Source organism: Nesoenas mayeri (assembly GCF_963082525.1).
Source record: "Nesoenas mayeri genome assembly, chromosome: 4".
In the NCBI taxonomy this organism is placed as follows: domain Eukaryota; kingdom Metazoa; phylum Chordata; class Aves; order Columbiformes; family Columbidae; genus Nesoenas; species Nesoenas mayeri.
The window spans coordinates 56,449,324-56,469,400 of NC_137540.1; the positions used below are offsets into that span (position 1 = coordinate 56,449,324).

The 20,077-nt window shown below is 35.0% G+C and overlaps 1 protein-coding gene across 3 annotated transcripts in view; it reads right to left on the minus strand.

Moving 5' to 3' along the window:
• Positions 1 to 20,077, minus strand: part of PCDH7 (protocadherin 7) — a gene marked incomplete at its 5' end in the record, with an annotated part of 258,888 nt that overhangs the window by 189,381 nt on the left and 49,430 nt on the right. Inside the window, one exon of one of the 3 annotated variants that reach the window (XM_080344292.1) lies at positions 19,230 to 19,271. The exons of 1 other annotated variant lie outside the window; for it this stretch is intronic. In XM_080344292.1, coding sequence (XP_080200418.1) covers positions 19,230 to 19,271 — 42 coding nt within the window. Of the gene's footprint in view, positions 1 to 19,211; positions 19,272 to 20,077 lie in introns of all 3 variants that reach the window. One more of the 3 variants, XM_080344291.1, reaches the window with a different exon arrangement.

Here is a 20,077-nt window from a genome sequence, read left to right on the forward strand (position 1 = left end):
AGACTGAGACAACTCAAAAATCTAAAGCAAGTTCCTAGAGAAGGGTGTAGATATTTAGCTTGTGGCAGATGCGCTCAACTCCCAAAGCCTCACCCCACCAGGGCACCTAGATGACTCATTCATGACAAAATTCCATCAGGTATTTTTTACCTGCAGGAGACTTAATGATAAAAAGAAGTGAAAAAAAATCATGTTAATTACTGTGGGAGTAGAAGGCCTTAAGCCTACTATGAATAGATATACAGGTGTCCAGTTCAGAAACATATATGTCTTAATTTTGAAAACAAGACAATTAACTTCCACAGTTATATATGTCATAATGAAGAGGAAAAAAATTAATTGTATCCTCCATGTTTACTTGTCTGATGAATTTACCCTGGTGGGAGATTAATAGTTCCTTATTTTAATGTGTTGTTTTCAAGGGGCCAAAATTAGTCTAAATAGCAATGACTATGTTCTTATTAATTAGATGTTTTGAACAAGAATAGCCTTCCTTCACTAGTACAAATTTTATTTAGACTGTATTCATGAAAGTTTCAAACTTACAAGACAAGAATGTCACTTTGATTGTTAATTTTAGGTATTTAAGGTGCAAAATAAAAATAGAATATTTTAGTTCCATTGTTTTCCATTAATATATAAAAAAAAACCTGACAGCACTTCTTGTGCAGTCCAAGTGATAGTTTTTTTATGACTTTTACCAATAATATTACATGACGGATCGAATAAGTCCAGGCAGGGATATTTAGAAATCCTTTCAAAGCCTTCCTTTTTGATATTCCAGGTGAACAGACCCTCAGTTCTAGCAGGGATTTTAGTAAAGCTATTGATTTTATGTGGAAGATGACCCAATACACAGTAGCATTGAAGGGTAGCAATATAAAATTTCAAACGAGGTTGAAGACTGATAGGGAACCACGTAATAGAGAAAGACACATTTATCTATAAAGTTAATTGTAATAGTTCAGACCAATGTCACACCTTCAATTCTGTGAAATAAAATAATGGTTAATACACAATAAAACAACTGAAATTATACTGTGCTGCTTACAGCATTCTCTGCTTAAAGTGGTATAGAGCTACATGTTTCCCAGTGAAGGAGAGAGAATATACAGACTATTACATTACAAGGACTCTTCCTCCTCAGTTTCATTTTGGTTTTGGCCAAATGAGCAGTCCTTTACATATCAGTTATATGCAGATTTGGATAATTCCTGTTTGGGGAGAAGTGTTGGGAAACCCAGGAACACTAGGAAGAAATACAGAAAACTTCTGACAAAATAGTCTATTTCCCTTCAACCTATTTGGGTATTACTCTTCTGCCCATTTTAACTAGTAATAGAAAGCTGATTACCAGACACAAAGGGTTAGGAACTCCAAGCAAACCTAAGTTATGTATAAACCAATTTCATGTTTTCCTAGTGGAAACAAGACAGGATGTAGGCCTAACAGCTTTCTTCAACAATTTTCCCTTACATTAGATTAGTAAATCCAAGGAAAGATTCAGGGATCCTAACTGGAACGCACCGACAGAATTTTAAGGTTTTACATGCTAATACCAAGATCAAACTTTCAGTGGATGCTCTCAACTTTCGTTTCTGATAAACCCAATGAAGTTCAATAAAGCTAGAGTCTAACTCCCTGCTGTATATGACACCCAAAGCTTTGGATTCAAGTATCTTGGTGAAAGTCTTTTAATTACTCTACCAATAAAACTGATAGTTAAAATCAGAATTTTTACAGATTTATGTCATTGAGAGTATATGCAAACATAGGCTTCCTATCACGTATCTTTTTTTCTGCTGATTAATAAGGATATCAGATGACTGGGTAGACTCTAGAGCAGTGATGCTTTCCTTTGGGGGTGGAAAACAGCAGAAACTGTACAAATATTCTTCCTTTGGTGGCTCAAAACTAAATCACACAAGCTGCAAATAGTTCCTGCAGCCTGCCAAAGATTCAGAAAATTCTCTCCTCCACAGTCCTACTCTTTCACACCTGACCACTAAGGATTTTCCCAGCCTCTGCATACCCATGAGGGATATCTAACTCCATGCCTTGAAAATACCAAGTGAGATTAATACAGCCAGAAGACACATACATGCTGTTCACTCTGTAGCACTGATGCTTTTCGAGCTTTGACCAGAGGAAGATGGGAGGTATGAACATTCTGGTCCCAACCAGTTATTGCTGTTGGAGTCAGTTATCAGTAAGACACAAGAATTCCTCTCCTTTCCTCACTCCTTTCTCGCTCCCTTTGTGCTCATTTACCTTTTCTCATACTCAAATGAGTTCTAGGGCTCTGACTAGGACTGACAGAGCTCAGCTTTAGATAGCTGTTTCTGACTGATGGTCACCACACCGCTGCAGCTTGGACACCTGTGCAAATCTGACCCTAAGTAGCCAAGGTTTGTAACACAATGTTTTAAAGCCAACTATTCCTTAAACAGTTACTCAGAGTTCTTCTGAAGCACTAGAATGACAAATAGGAAATTCACTTTTACAAAGGGTAATCTAGTATAACTGTGAAAAATACACACTGAAGGCTCATATCACGCTGAGGAAAACAATAAATGGTAAACCCAGGACAGGTCAAAAGCACAACTAGTGAGCAACATCTGATGTGGCTGATCACAGAATCAAAGAATGTTAGGGATTGGAAGGGACCTCGAAAGATCATTTAGTCCAATCCCCCTACCAGAGCAGGAACACCTAGATGAGGTTACACAGGAAGGCGTCCAGGCAGGTTTTGAACACCTCCAGAGTAGGAGACTCCACAACTCCACCCTGGGCAGCCTATTCCTGTGTTCTGTTACCCTCACTGAGAAGAAGTTTCTTCTCAAATTTAAGTGGAACCTCTTGTGTTCCAGTTTGCACCCTTTACCCCTTGTCCTATCATTGGTTGTCACCGAGAAGAGCCTGGCTCCATCCTCATGACACTCACCCTTTATATATCTGAAAACATTAATAAGGTCACCCCTCAGTCTCCTCTTCTCCAAGCTAAAGAGACCAAGCTCCCTCAGCCTTTCCTCAAAAGGGAGATGTTCTATTCCCTTGATCATCTTTGTTGCCCTGTGCTGGACTCACCAGGGCAGAGTAGAGGGGAAGTAGAACTTCTCTTGACCTACTAACCATCTCCCTTCTAATACACCCCAGGATGCCATTGGTCTTCTTGGCCACAAGGGCACAGTGCTGGCTCATGGTGATCCTGCTGTCCACCAGGACCCCCAGGTCCCTTTCCCCTACACTGTTCTCTAATAGGTCATTCCCGAACTTATACTAGAACCTGGGGTTGTTCCTACCCAGGTGCAATACTCTACACTTTCCCTTCTTATATTTCATTAAATTTTTCTGATGTCACATTACACATAGGGATATGGTGGATGAGGGAATAAAAATCCAGGTACATATACCAAATATGAACATACACTGACCAAGTTTTTTTTCCTGTGCCATGTTATGCTGACTAGTCCACAACAGCTGTGTGTACTTCTCTCTCCAAAAATGGGTTAACTCTGCAAAGATCAGCATTAACTCCCACACACATTTCTGCTGGAAATCTATCAGGTTGCTAGGGTAGCATGCTGTGCATAAAGGCTGCTCCCTGGCTGTGTACCCTCCCCACACGCACATGGAGCACTAATTATGAGGTATACATACAGAAGAGTTTCTGTGAGCTAAGGAGATGCATCAACAGATACACTACATCCTTTACTCCATGAGTTATAAACCCTTTGAAGCATTTTTCTACTCTTTTGCTTGTACTTGTATCACTGTATGGGAGGCTGTTTCAAACTTCACATTTATCATTCTGAGCAAAACTAATACCTAATTTCTTTCTCTAACTTTTAAATTTAATTGTAAAATTCAAAGTAAACAAATCCTGAATAGCAAGCAATAAACTAAAAACTGAAAGGGGATAATACAGTTATGTGACAGCAGGACTACACGTACCCCTTATCCTCGTCAAAATAAGATGTTTATGAGACCTTTTCTTTTGCAAAGTGATTTAAAGGTGACATAAGATATCAGAAAATTCCTGATTTTTTTGGTCACACACTTATGTTATAAAACTTTGTTTATGTATTTATTTATTTATCAGTGCTTTTTTTTTAATTCTTAGTCTTTGTCACCTGGTGGGTAGTGGAGAGTAATTTCCTTCTTCCCTTCAAATTTCATTTTACTGTGTTCCTGCTGTATGTATGTTAAGACTTCTTTGCCTCCTACTTACCAAAATATTTCTGGTTTCTCAAAGTCCAGCTTTAAGCTGGCAAGGGTAATCATAGGGATGACTTAAGTGTCCTTAGGCTAACCAGTACATCTGCAGTTAAATGCAAAGAGAGAATGCCTGAGGAAGTGCCTACTGCTGGCTGCCAAAGGTTTCTATGCTGCTTCCAAAGCTTTCCCTGCTGCTCCAGAAGGAAAACTATGAGAATGAGATTCTTCTGTATCATGACACTAGCACATACATCTGACTGTCAAACAGTTTGACAGTCTATATATGCCAACATGAGCAAGATTCTGCATTTCTTAAATATTCAACTATTCAATCATGCAGCCTTCTAGAATGCAAGAGTTGAGAAAGAGAATAGAACAATCCTGGCACTGAAAATTGTCTTAGGTGAATTTCTCAAACAGCAGAGAGGCACAGAGGAATTACCCTTTGATGTACAGTAAAAATCCTTTCCAAATCTGCAGAGGTTAAAAATGCTAGTTGTCATATTTGTTTTATAGCTTAGCATCTTTGTTTTCATTATGCTTAAGATGCCCTCAACATATATCCTCACAAGTATAGCTGAATTCAAATAAGAAGGTTGGAAAGATTTATAATGTTGCAACAGCTGTCATATAAGCTATGAACAGGGAATGTTTCATTGTAAGAACTGTGAAAGTATTCTACTTATTGTTTCTCTTAAAATACATCTCCTATAAAAGACTGCAAATATCAGTGCTTTTGAAACTGAAAGGGTAGATTATTCTTAACAATTAGAACATCTGCTTAATTTCTCTCTTGTCGATGGAAATTACAGAAAAACAAAGTTTGAAACATTGCAGAATTTGTATCTATGTGTTTTCCTTTTCTTACTTCTAGCTTATCTAAACCATGCCCTCTTTAGTTCCTTTCTGCTGTTTTCTGATACTCATATCTAGGTTCATACTGAAAAGGCTTCATCTCTTTATGATTCACACATCACTTTGTATGTAATAGGAGAGGAATTGTTTTTAGGTGTGCCAAGCTGGAATTCACTCCTCAATAGACATGAAAGCAAATAAAACCTAAGGAAAACTTTAAGTAATGTTCCCCTACTATGTTTACTTGCCTCATAAACTCAGAAACTATAATACTAATAATAGTATCTTAAGCATATACATTGACTACTGTATGTCTCTCTTATTTTAGCCAAATGCCTATCCCATAACCAAATACTTAAAACATCATAATTGTTAAGTTTTGCAGTTCTCTCATGAAGAGTTTCAGCAGTCAACCTTCACCCAAAAGAAAAAGTCTAAACCAGCAACTTTGGGATACAACCTAAGATACATAGTTGGTCTCTGAACACGTAAAAGTGGGCCTGCTCTTTCATAGATATAAAAATCAATTAATCAATCAAACAATATAATTCTGAGGTCATTTATGCAAAAAAAAAAAATAATGTAGTCATTTTGCTGATGGGGGAACTCCTCAGATAAGAGGAATACTTCCCATGTTTAGAGGATGAAGTCCCTATATGGATCAGGGACCAGGGATAGTTCAGGATTAAAAATATGAACAGACTAAAGATTGCCTGCCTTGGCAATACTGAGAATAGTATTTCTATCCTCAGCCAAGTGAGGACACTAAGTACTTGGAAAGAGACCGCTAGGCAAGTTGTAAAATTATACAGAAGATTTTGTCTCCCCGAGCATCTGCCCAAACAAACAACTTCATTAAAACTTCTGTTTCTGTGTCAGAATAAATAAATTATCCCAAAACGTAGCAATCTCCTAATCATTCTACTCAAGATTTGTTATTTCTCAATAGCACTGAAAGAGTACAACCAAACTGTTCTCCTGCAATGTACAGTATCAACAGTGAGTAACAGCAGTCAATGAATTCCAGTTTTATGCTCACTTCAGGACATCTTTTTTTTTTTTCTTTTTTCTTTTTTTTTTTTTTAATTTAACACATATTAAAAATGATGTCATGTAAAAATGAAATTGAGCCAAGATTCTAGGGTGAAGTGGGAAACTCACTTTCTAAATTTGATCTTTTGTGCTTAGCTCTTAAGTCTTTATTTCATTGTGATTTTTGGGTTTTTTTGTTTTGTTTTTTTTTTTTTGCCAGAGGAGTGACTATTTTGAATTTCCCCTCTCAGGTATGGATGTAAGCGGAGTATTTATGTGAGGGATTTCATCTTTCATTTCAAATCAGTTAAGTTTCTTTCAGCAGCATCCCCTTAAGAGGTATCATTTTTTTTGCTGGATTCAAATTAGAGAATTGGAACATATTTACACAGAGACAAAAATGTTCTCTTTTAGAAAATCATGTTGGGTTTTGTTTATTATTTGTATTTTTGTATACTTCTTCTACTGTTACAGTGAGCAGCCCTGTTTCAATATATTAGCTGTCTCATCCACCTTCTTCATATTCCTCCACTGGAGTGTTTTCTACATATACAAAAGCAAAACTCAGAAATAGAAAAATCCAAAACTGACTCCAATAAGGGAGCTTAGTGAATGAAGAAAAATCTCTAGGAAGACAAACACAGGGAGAAACTGACTGCTGTTTTTTACATTTTCTTTCACATAATAGCAAACGGGAGCTAGTTTGCCCTGAGCATTTTTTTAGACATTGTGTAGAATACCTGTTCTTGCCCATTTATATTCATCAGACGTAAATCTGGAAATTGCTGTCAAGTCGACAACCAGAGACAGAATCTAACTCTTATGTTGCTCCTGTGTATGATAATGTGATCTCCACGACTGGAAATTTTATTCCTGTCCTTGTATGGGGTGAAGACGGTATCAATCTGAGTGAGATTAGCAATGTCCATTCAGTTTCCGGGCCAGACGTGAGACAGAATGGATTATAGGGCTAGTAAGTAGCGCAGCCCTCAAAGAGCACACGTATATTTTTAAATAATTTCTGGGTTTATTTCAGCAATTAATCACGTATTTTCCACCACTCCTCAAATTTAGATATAACTCTGCTAAAAACCTTTATCCGTCACTCATCACAGAGTAAAACAGCAACAACAGCAGAGCACATCATTTGAATGAAAAGCATTGCCTGCTTGCTGAAGGAATTCTGTTCTGACAGATATCCACTTATTCTCCAAAAGAGGTCTTTTTCATCATTTGGGGGGCTTTATGTAAGCTATGAAACACCATTAGCTTGGCATTCCGTAAATTTTGCAAGTTGAAGCAAAATAAACTGTGAGTGCTTTATGTTTTCTGCCCCATCTGTTCACCAAGAAAGTAGGAACTTCCTAAGACTTTTGAGCATGGACCACTACTGGTCTAAATCACAAAACATTACAAAGATAACACAGCTCTGAAAAGCAAGTTGGAATATTACACCCTCATCCAGTTTGAAGACTACACCTTGTCAGTCACTGACAGAGTCATAGGAAGCCAGAATGGTAGCACAGAAGGAAGGACGTTTTCAGGAGCATATCTCACATTAATGAAGGTCACTGTATACGGGAGAGTAAAAAAAAATTACCTTCTTACACTAAGTCCTCTTAAACGTGACAGAAAGATCAATTTTTCCATATATGTCTCCGTTTTTACATTAGTCTCTGTGTTCCTTGGGTTTGTCATCATTCTCCTATGGGCATTATGACTAAAGTTCATTATTTGCTCTAAAGGGCTTTACATGTTTATTTACTGAAGTGGTATATAAATGAATGGAACATCAAAGTGAATGATGGAATATTAAATAAATCAAAAGCACAGATTCAGAAACACTTGAAGTGAAAAAGTACTGCATTCACAAAACTTTCAAATTCATTATTGAATGTATTTACTTTCCTAATACTGATGCCAGACCCTGAAAGGCCAGACTATCACTAGCCCAAGATGGAAAGGTAGAACATTGCAAACTCCTTTGTTTTTCCTGCAAGATGTTACAGTCAGGGATAGCTTAAGCTACACAGGACTACGCCTTTCTTTTCCACAAAGGCAGGTAGTCAGAGATGACAGACCTGTACAAAGCTGTACAACAGGGAGCTTGAACACAGGGAGATTAAATTTTCACCAGACGCATTTCCAGGGAAGGGAAATAGAAAACAAAGAAAAAACTGTTATCCCAAGAACTTGCTACTATATGTGAAAAACTCATAAGCTAAACGTAAAGCACCGAATGCTTAAGTGTGAATAATTTTTTGTGAATGAATACATTTAATGGCAATAATTAAAATGACAACATAATATGCAATAATGTAATGATAAATACAGTGATAGAAGGAAAAACAGAGATTATAAAGTTCACAGTTACAGAGTCCAAAAAGTTCAAGCAATCAGGGATGAAGATAAGAAACTGTTTCAGAAATATGAGATGAAGATTGCAATAGTCACAAAGAAAATGGAAGACTATAAGAAAACAAGGTAAAAAGCAATAGAGGTTTTTAAAAAATTGGTAATAAAAAATTCCAAATTAAAATTCTGATTCCAGTGAAGATTTTTTGGACATCATTTAATTTCTATGATTTATTATTTCCTCAATAGAACTACAGCACTGTGGGTTTTATATTAATAGAAAATGATAAATGCCACTGCAATCATTAATACCCACTTTTTCTTTCATCAGCTAGTGGTCTGGTGCTGACCAGATGATAAAATCAAGGAGAGTGAATTAGTAAACCAGCTGCAGAAAGCATTTCTAATGTGATTTAAAACAACAACAGCAACAGAAACAGAGGAGCTTTCTCATTTTGTTTCAGTTCATTTTTATCTATAACAGTGTGATTTCATTTACGTCTATGAAAATATGTATAAAATCCTTATCTAATACTTATACTTTTTTTTTTCCTGCCAGACAGGGATAAATTAGAGCACAATCCAAATACAGTGGAAAGATATTTTTTTTTTTTTAAGTCCTCCCTTGTATTTTTTCAACAGGAAATATATATGTGCAAATTACAAGAAATCAATATTTTTACACTTTTCCACTTCATCAATCAAATAGCAAAATAATACTAAATGGGTACCACATCCCACTGTTTGTGATTTGAATTGATTGAATGAGAGTTTGACAGGTCTAAAAGGCCAGCAAAAGGCACACAAAATCTCCCTCACTAGACTTTGCACAATGGTGACTATAGAGGGCTGTGAATGCACAGTACTATGAATTATAAAACATCTGTGAATTACATAATGTCACTAAGTATGTTCCAAATGGTATGCATATTAACCCACAAATACAGGCTGGTACTCATTTAATACAAAATTTAAAAATAATGGTGTTTCTTAAAGGCCCTGGAAGTACCCATTCTACTATCCATATCTCACATATTGCTCTAAGGAATGTGATGATAAGGTTACACCACAATAAAAAGTAGTCACATCAACAGTTCTTAGTGACAGATAGAGATATCTTTGGGAAATCCACAAACTTTAATGAAGAGGTTTAAGGAAATATAACTTTTTTTCATGTATGTTCAACCACCTAGAGTCTAGAAAGAAAAAATGAATATGCGGAATTTCTTTATATATTAAAGCTCAATATTTTCACAACTCTTCATATTGCCATTGAAATGTACAGTTAAACTACTAACACAGAGCACATTCTGATAACCAGGAAATTCCTCCTTTGTATCTCTGCATACTGCACACAGATTGACTCGAACCCTCTGTTTTAGAAGTGTGTCTCCCCACTCCCCCCACCACCACCCTGGTGATAAATTATTTTAAGACTTGCATGCTTGCTGTTAGCTTTAACAAATGATGGGCTGCTTTTCATTCCTGAATCCAGGCTTCTTTTTAAGCAGCTATATTAGTCTCTTGACAGTGTAATACAGAAATGGATCAGTAATTATAAAGGGGATTCAAAATTATGATTACCCTACTGTGTATTCTTCTTAATGACTAGATCAGAATCAGCAACATAAGATTATTGTTTTAAACAGAAGTTGGAAACCCCCAGAGATTTAAATGAAAGTTGGACTTTAAAAAAAAAATCACCTTTTTTCTGTCTCTCTGAAATTACATCCTCTTTCAATTAGTAGAAACACAATACTTAATAAAAATACAAAGTATGTGTTGTTATTCTATTACAGGTTGACACCATTGCATAGGAAAGTATTTAGTAATGAGTAGCACACTTTTTATCTTCATACATTCATACTTAGCACAAGTTAGGCAGTTTACCACACTGAGATCTGATCCAAAACCCACTGAAATCACTGAGATACTTTCTTCCTCCTACTTTCTTGACTCAGAAGTACACCCTTTTACTCCAGTGTACAGCACTCCAAGCCCATCTTGTAATTGCCACCTTTGATGTTGTAACCTCCCCGTTAAGTTAGTACAGGAAAGGTTTATCTAGTACAAGAACTGAGGCTACAGGATTTATGAAATCAACAGATGGCCTCAGACTGTGTTTAAAGAAGATTTTAATTTTTAATGAAAAAGTCAGGTATGTATTTGATCTTATCCCAGAAATTATTCGAGACAGATCATCCAGGTTACCATATGGACTATATTTCATTCCTCCTAGTAAAAGTAGATTACAAAAGGGGTAAAGCTACTTATGATATTTCAAGCTTACAAGTATTAATTTGAATAAGATAATAGATGAAGAAGGCATGATTGGCAGCCATTCCAGCTATGTAAGTTACAAATCTCTTCAGCAGAATTTCAATGGATTGTAAAACTGAGTATCAAAAGATCTAGTGATAATTTGCCCTTCCATTTTTTAATATAGCGATACTTCTTCAGGTATCATTATTCACCATATTTTTCCTACAACAAATTTTGCAGTATTTATATTCTGTCCTAAAATAAAACATAGTATTGCAAAGACGTACTATGAAAATTTGGTAGTGTACACCGTGGTATTAGATATGTTCAAAATAAAAAAGTCTATTGATGTGCAAAGCCCGTGAAATGCAGACAGTGAGTTAGGAATTCACTATCAGATGCCAGTTATTGACATCCATGTCTGGGGACTAGAATTCCAATTGCCTTTTCTTTCCTGGGTACAACATGTAGGGGAGCAGCCGTTGCAGCTGTACAGGCCCTGAGAGACAGATGCACAAGCCAGAGAGATGATACAGATGTCCAGAACCTTCCCACCTGCTGCCTGGCCGAATTCACACTGGTTATTGCAATATGTGGAAAGCCATCTGTACATCTGTCTAGTACTGACAGTAAAGGGTCATATTTTTTGAAGAGTTAATCACTGAAGTAAGTTATAATGAGTATTCTTGAACATTCAACCCTATTCCCTACATGCCCTATAATAGCTATTGTAATTCTCTCTTCAGCAGTTCAACATGGCCAGAATATCAGACATTCAGCAAAGTAAGCACCTCATGCATGATAAGATTTTTTTTCCTATATTTCCTATAAATTAGACAAAAATTAAATGCTTACATTTTAAGTATAATTCTCTGGGTTTTTTGTTTGTTTGTTTTTTGGGTTTTGGTTGGTTGGTTGGTTGATTTTTATTTTTTTTTTTTAATCATAATAATGGGAAAAAAAATCAGTATTCTGAAAATGGCAAAGCTGAAATTATTATGCTGGGGCTCAAGATTCTGATTTTTTAACTTCAACCATACAAAAGCATGGCACATGTACAAATGAAGAGTGTACCAAAAACTTTGTAATATTAGGGCATCAACCAGCAAATTCTCATTGACACTCTCAAATCATGAATAGTATTTGCTTAAGGAATCCTCGTCATATCCTGTAATGCAAGATGTTTTATATCTATTTAGTACACCAGATAGTTTAGGCACAGAAATCTAAGGTGACTTCTTTTACCCCACAAAGCAGGTCAGTGTCATCAGCAAGAATGCAATGCAAGATCTCAAATTCCCACTTCACATTACTCTGTAGTAAACCACACTGTTACAGAGTATTCATTTGATATTAATCTAGCTCATGCCATAAATGCAACCTTTACTGAGATAGGCAATAGGACAGAAATATGTCCTATTGTATGCATGTATTATATATATGTAGAAATCTAAAAAAGAATAACAAGGGTATTCTAGAAAGTTAATAAACTAAAAGACTCTTCAAAAATCTTCCATCTTCTTTTAAGCCTTGCTAATGTACAATCTTCTCACATCACTTACAGTAATGAATTCTATAAAGTCCTAGCATTACTGTCTGACCTTCCATAGTTGTAAACCATATTTTTGTAAAGCTCTTTTTACCTTGGAACTTATTGCAATAAGCCACAAACTCAGTCAGAGGTACTGCAAACAAATTAATATAAAAATTCCCCTGACAACATGCATAAAACCAGTATATATTTGTCCAAAATCATCCTACTAGAAATAACTTTTTGAGTGAAATCAAAATCTGTCTGGTGCTGCTCACTGACAGTTCTAATCTCCATGAGAACGATTCTAAGCAAAGTGCAGAGGGTTGCACAGAAGTGCTCCACAACACAATACAAAATTAAATTGTGTTACATTTAAAACCTAATGCTATATTTAGAAGCTAAATTTACTTTTTAAATGGGAAATTAAAATTTAAAATACAGTTTATGAGTATTGCACCTATGTTTTTACTACTTTATTATTTCAATATTAATGCCAGAAGTTGACACCATCAATATTAGAAAAATAAAGGAAAACTAGAGACTGCTCTAAGTGAGTTTATTTGCTTTAGCTCCCTCCATACACTTCAAGTTCTTTGGAAATGCACAAGTTTGCTCAAGATTCATGGTTAAATGCATAAAAATATCCAAACAGATCATCTCTGAAAGACAACGAACTGAACTCAACAGATAACCAGCAATTATCAACTTCTTATCACTGCAAGATGCTCAGATGAACTTCACATACTTTTAAGCATCTGAAACACAAGATCAGCACAGCATGATGTCATGCCATGTCATTAATTTTACAGACAAATGCAACTGTACTCTTTGCATTCTCCTTTCATTATCCTCCCTACACTACAAACTTTTCATCATGTATAGGAAACACCTGACTAATTGGACCCGTAAATCTACCCTTTTTTTTCCACAACACTGCCTATAGCTGTTTCTTTCAGATTGCCTGGAGCTTTAATTCACAACTTTCTAATGCTCTCCATGGGAAGCATTCCAAAATGAGGGATGGAAGCAGGATGAAGGCAAACAAGAAAAACAGAGTTTCCCACAGCTTGACTTGTTTCCTCTTTACAATGTAGGCTCCTCAGGAAAAGGCTTATGTATAGCTGTGTCACTGCTAGCACTGAGTATATAATCAAGGATTTCACAATACTATTGAGTTAGTTACTTCTATACTATGTCTTCCTTCCAATTTGTTGAAAGTCTTTACTCACTAACGATGTCAATACATTCACACTTCATAGTCATGAAATACTCAAATAAAAACAAACATGCTATCTATATTTGAAACCAACATAAAACATTAAGATTCACTTATTTTAGGAAAAAAGGTAACCTATAAAATATTTTTTTTTTCTTAAACACAGCATGGTTAAATCTAAAGCATTATTTGACAGAAGTGCACTGAAGTATCTACAGAACTGTCCCATATACATAATGACGAAAACTAATATATGTTTCAAACATTGTGGCCAGAAGGCAGTTTATAGATGTTAAGTAAAAGAGGATTTTCTCTGAAAATCAGTTCTCCCAACTTCAGTGAAACAGAGGACATTAAATTACATCTATTATATCATACTACTCTTTACAGACATTTCTATGAATTTTATCACAATACCTTATAAACAGTTCACAAAACAAAATGGATTAATCCATTTTCTCTGACTGAGATAATGAAAATGTATTCTCTGTTTTTACCAGTGTAGCCCCAAAGAGGTGGGTACTAGTGGCAGACCTAGGAAGGAAGACTGAATCTCTGGTCTCTAGCCCCTCAATAGCTAATGCAACCTAGCTTTCTACCTCTCCATAGAAATGACATCGTGAGGTAAGTAAAGTAAAATACATGATCTTCCATCATCAGATGTATGCTAATGCAAATCAAGCAAATTAAGACATTTTTACTTAAATGTGTTTCATGCTAACTGATATTAAACTTAAATGAATAAACGTTTTGAGCTTGAACTCTTTTGAAGTTCCTCTGAGATCAAGTCTTTCCGTAGTCTCAGGGAAAGACAAACCAAAAAGGGTTTCATCCTAAAAATCACAAAACTGCCTTAGAGATGCCTACTTCTCACTATAAAATCTCTCAATTGTGAAACTATACATCTAGCTTAAATGAGACACCAAGCTTTACAATAATCATATTTCACCTGCTAAAATCATGCATATGTAACTGGTTACATGCTACCTCCCTTCTTAGATGTGGAAGCTGACACTGGGGCAGTTCAGGCTGGAGTTATCTTTTTTCCCTGTATACTGCTACCATTCTTACAATAAAGGGGCAAATAACAAGTAAATCGTCATTCTTCTAGCAGTAAAAAGGAAAGGCAGATGGACGTTTATGATGTAGAACTACGCCCACACAGTCTTCTGAGTTTACTTAGGCTACATACCACTCTTTTGCTCATATTTGCTAAAACAAAATTGCTCTGAACAGTATGCAAGAAGTGACACTTTTTTTCCCAGAGACAAAAAACTGTCTATGTGCAGTTTCACAGTTTAAATAAAAGTTATTTTGTGCCAAAAGCCAATTTAAAGTCCTGATACTTTCCTGATTTGGAACAGCAAAATGTAACACAAACAGGTAATTAAACCTGACAAGAGCATAGCTGGATATACTGAAATCCTTTAGAACATTCTTCACTGTCATATTTCTAAAATATAAGATATAAATATAATATTAATATGTAAAAATAAAATAAAAAAAAATAATAGAAATCTTTTGGAAATTAGCCTGCTTGGAACCTGCTATTCAAAATGGTGTTACTGGGTTAAACTGAGGCTGTTTAAATGTGAAAAGCAATCTGATTTGGAAGAAAATTAATTTTAAACCAGATGCAAAAACGTTAATGTTTTCCTTGAATTCCACTGCTGAATACTACTGAGGGCTCAGTTGTAACTGCCAGGGGACATAACGACCTTTTTTTTTTTTCTTAATTAGCATCATAACTCCCTTGGAAAGGGCAACAAACTGCTTTCCTAAGATAGATAGCTCTGATGCCATTTCTAGGAACTACAGATCAAAGGAAAACTCACTGCTGAAATAGTAATCTACCAGAGTGTGACGAAGAGTAGTAACTTGATTGTGTTTTCTTGATATTTTCAGTCACATTCTAACTGAAACAAATAGCTTAATTTTAAACAATGCAACTGTGTAGGCATATTCGTGGTATTAGAAAGGGTTATTTAAGGCATTCACCACATATTGCATTGTTAATGTAGATTTTTGTTAAATATTGAGAACAGTATAAAAGCTGCAACAGCATTTCACATAATCATAGCTTTCCCTAAATGTAATGTCAAAAGTCAAATATAATGTCTGCAAGGTTATTTTTTTCCCCAATGTAGAGGGAGATAATCTGGAGTTTGTAAGTATGCATAATAAGTATACATTGGAAATGTAGCACCTGCATTTGAGATTACAAAGCTATTTTTTACTAGCTCAGTAGAATTCAGTCAACTTAATGATTCTCAAACAACAAAATGAGTAACGGGTTAAACTATGGATTATTACATCAGACTTTTAAAATAGTGAGTGGGTAAATCCAAGCCTCTCTGCTTATGGGCCTAAATGAAGCTTGCAGGAAGAGTGGGAACAGAGGTTTTTAATAAGCCTGAGAAATGTCATGAAGATTTTAAACTGTTTAATGAACCTCTGCAAGAACAATTTATTTAAATTAAATTATGTTGTTCACCTTGAGACTAAAATGTAATCTAGGTGGTGGAAGTTTGCTTAATTTAATCTTTTAGTTTAGGTTTGACGGATAGTACTACTGAGAAGACCACATCTAACTCTCTACCTATATTTAAATTTGTGATTAGCGTCAGTAAGAGTGCCTCTAAAAACTGTGACAGTACACAGTCCCCAGATATATAACCATTAAGAGATCTTGTGCCACATAGCTCCATTTCCCACTAGTTGCCGGTTCCTATATTATTCCTACTAATAATTTATCTAACTTACGTTTTAACTAACTAAAGTAATTGCATATCACAACAACCCTGATAGTTTGCAACATAGTTGCATAGTTCTTTAGTGGTCCTTTATAAAACAGACATGAAAATAAAGTGATACTAAAAGAGTTGTCTTTACTTATAGAAGCAGTCTCACTGGGTTTATTTGGCCTGTTCATATGAGTAAGACAAATCAGATTTGGCTTTAAAAGCTCTAACTTAACTCATAAAAGTTAGGAAAATGAGAGGCATATGGTTGTACTCTTTTATCCTCATCCACGCAGGACAATGGCAAACAGAAAGTAGAATGTCACTTGTCACAAATAGGCTTTCACTCCTTCATTCTGACAGCAAAAAAGACATATCCCAACAATGAAGCAGCTGTAGGAGGCAAAGAGAAAAGAAATAGTTGAAAAAAGCTATACTACCACTTGTAATTCTGAAATTCACAGTGTCTTGCAAGTAGATGTCACACAAGAAAAAAATCCTTCATTTGTTCTCCCACTGTTTTGCTGACCTTTCCCCATTGGTGTTGTAGCAGGAGGCAACATAAAAGTGCTTTTATTCCATACAAAGCACTTGGCTGCTCAACTCTGTGAAATCTGAAAATTACAGTAGTTTCACAATATTCTTCAAGGATCCTCTCTTGGTAATTGCTTCTGACCAGAAAATTAAATATGGAAGAATGAAACTGCAATGAACACAGAAGACACACTTTTGACTTCATTCCCGGCCGTAGAATAATTTTATTGAAATACAGAGTTGCTGTATCTGAGAGAAGAATCTGACCAGAAGCCCTTAACATTTCTCTTTACACTTTCTGGGGTAAACTTTTTCTTACTAGATTAATGTCTATATTCAGAACATGGGTGAAAATTTCACAAATATATTTGCATACTTAATTCATTTTTTTCTGCAAAATGTTACATGTGAAATATTTTTTAACATTTTTTCTCATCTTTAGTTGAGCTTTTCAACTGCTCTGAAACTCATGAAATATGGTCAATGCATTGCACGCATTTCATATGCTATTTCTGACCTTCTATTGATTTAAAGGAAAGGGCTAGAAAATGCAAAAGAAACAATCTATGTGCTGATTTTTCTGACAAAGTTGTTTGTACTAATTTTTTATATGTCCTTTGATATTCCTAAACAATGCATCCTGAGAACAAGCTTTTCCCTTCTCATTCCTGAATGTCTTAACTTTAATTTCCTTCCTCTCTGTATTTTATTCATTTCCAGAGGTTTCTTCCATGGAGAATTACTAGAAGTTTCAATGTATTCTCCTTTCAATGAGTTCCAGAATAACAACCGAGGTTAAATAAACAAAGTACATGTAGAAAACCTGGATCAATTCAAAAATGAAAGAATTGATTTTTTTATTTTAATTTTGCTTATTGATTTTTTCATAGAAAACAAAATCAATATAGTAGCAGTATACAGACTTTGAAGTTTGATAATATATCTCAGTACAATAAAGACGTCAAAGCCCCTACTCTATCATAAATTCCTCCACTTGGAACTAATTACTGCAAGTGGAAAAAAATGGCAGACTACCAGTTCGGAAGGGACAAACATAAAAGGTGAGCTAATTCAGATATAAACGCATTACAGTCAGAGAAAAATGGTTTTCAGAGTTGTTGTTCATACAGTTGAAAAGCCATGTTGTGACAGAAGGCAAGTAATATTATATACTTTAGTTACAGATTTAGTTTCCTTACACAGTTATACCAGCTTTACATCAGAAACTTGCATGGGCCGAAGTTATGCTTTATTCATAAGAAAAATAGCTTCTTGAAAAATTATTAATACTGAAAATATCCTCTTTTGCTGTTCCTTATGATGCAGATGAAGGAGATGAATGAATAAATTATTTAGGAGAAAATATTCAGCCTTTCCTTCCTCTAAATCATAAGATGACATACTGTACAGTATAATACCTAAATATATATAAAAGAAATATCAAAATTGGTATACTATGTATAAAATTGGAATTGGCACTATAGTCTTTTTCTTTATACAATGTATATAGCTAAATAGTGACTACAGAGTCAGAGGTTTTCCCTATATGTGGTTTTGATGTTGGCAATTGTACACTCCTTGGCACTAAAATAAGTCTAGAGTGCTCTAGTCAAGTGAATTAACTTGTGTTTAACAATCAAACTCTATGTATATACATGGAAGTGACTGCTGATTTCCCTATTTGCTGGTAGAGTCTTTTAGCATGTTTTGGTTTCTTCTCTGCAGAAACCTCAATTTCCTTGTAGAGCCATTTTTCTCAGCGAAAACTGAAGAACTCAAGATTGCTTTCCCTAATTACTTCCTCCACTCTGTCTCATGCTTTTAAACAGCACAAAGATTTTCAAATACTAAGACTATATCTGAATTTCCAGAAGTTGAGTCCTGAAGTATAAATTTTTTCTTTATCTAGCATATCATCAAGGTCTTTCATTCTTTTTTTCACTAAACCACAAATACTTCCTTGATTCAAATACTGAAAATTCAGTCTTGTTCACGTTCATCTCCCAGTTACTAATAGAAGCAATCATCTAATCAAATTACAGTCCTTTCAAAGATGGAATACAGCAGAAAACAGTATTTTCATCGTATTCATGCTCTTAAATTAGGTGGTATTTGATGCTATTCCTCCACTTATGACCATTTCTGCTTACAAAACCTGTTTCACATTCCATTTGTTTTTCTGGTTTGGATTCTTGATTCTGTTTAATATATTTCCAAATGCATTCAAAATTAAATCTGAATCTCTTGCTTTCAGAGTTTTTAAAAATGATTTGTCATGTTTTTTCTTCTTTTTTTTTTTTTTTTTCCTTTAAATAGTTTTGCTTCTAAGGTCCACTTAGTTGTGCCCTGCCCCTTGGGAATCAATTTCTTTACACGACAGTAAAGAAAGTTCATGTATTTTGTGATCCAACATCCCTTGGAGTTGGAGTTTCATTTCATAAATAATTCACTTACGAGCACATATATTCATTTTATATGATTCCTCAATGTGGCCAGGGTACTGGGTAGTCTGCACTGTATCCACCTACAAAAATACAAAAATATATGCCTGTTTACTGGGATGTGAGTAGGGTTTGGCTAAACTAATCCTATATCATGGATCTTGTAAGTGAGCAAAAAAGAATACTTTTCTCTCTCTTAGGTCCAAATATAATCCCATAAAATAACTATTTAGGAGTGAAAACAGTTTGAATAGTAATATATGTTGTTTAAGAAAAAGAAGGAATTAAGTGAACTATGCCCAGCAACAGGATGGTTTTAAATCATAGAGAAATTGTAGTGATTTATATGTTCTTCTTTTTCTTACCTACAGTTACTTCAGACAAAGTAAAAAACAATGTGTTTCAAGTGCCAGTGACAAGCATAATTTGCCTCCATGAAGAAAGAAAACAAACAGGCAACTCTTTTTCTTCTTCATCTACCTCACCTCCTCATCAAGAAAAAAGGGAGTGGCCAAGACAGATTGGGAGAGCAACATACAATATACAATGACAATTCTGTGAACATCTAAGTTATTCAAAATTCCAGATACCAGCTACTATGCTACAAGGTGGACACAAAAAATATGGAAAACCAGGGGAAAATGTGCTTCCTTTGAATCAGTTTGATCAATATGTTTATGAAGGAAATGAGACACTAAAAAGACATGCACATCTACTGATAAACAGTGAAGGTTTATGTCCAATATATTATTTAAAAATAGCTCTTAAAATATCACTCAGAAAAATGTTATCTACACAAAAAAAACATTAACCCATTATGTGCTAGTTACATAATATGTTTGGTTGGCATTCAGTCTTTTTAGCTTTTCTAATATTTTTGTATTAATAA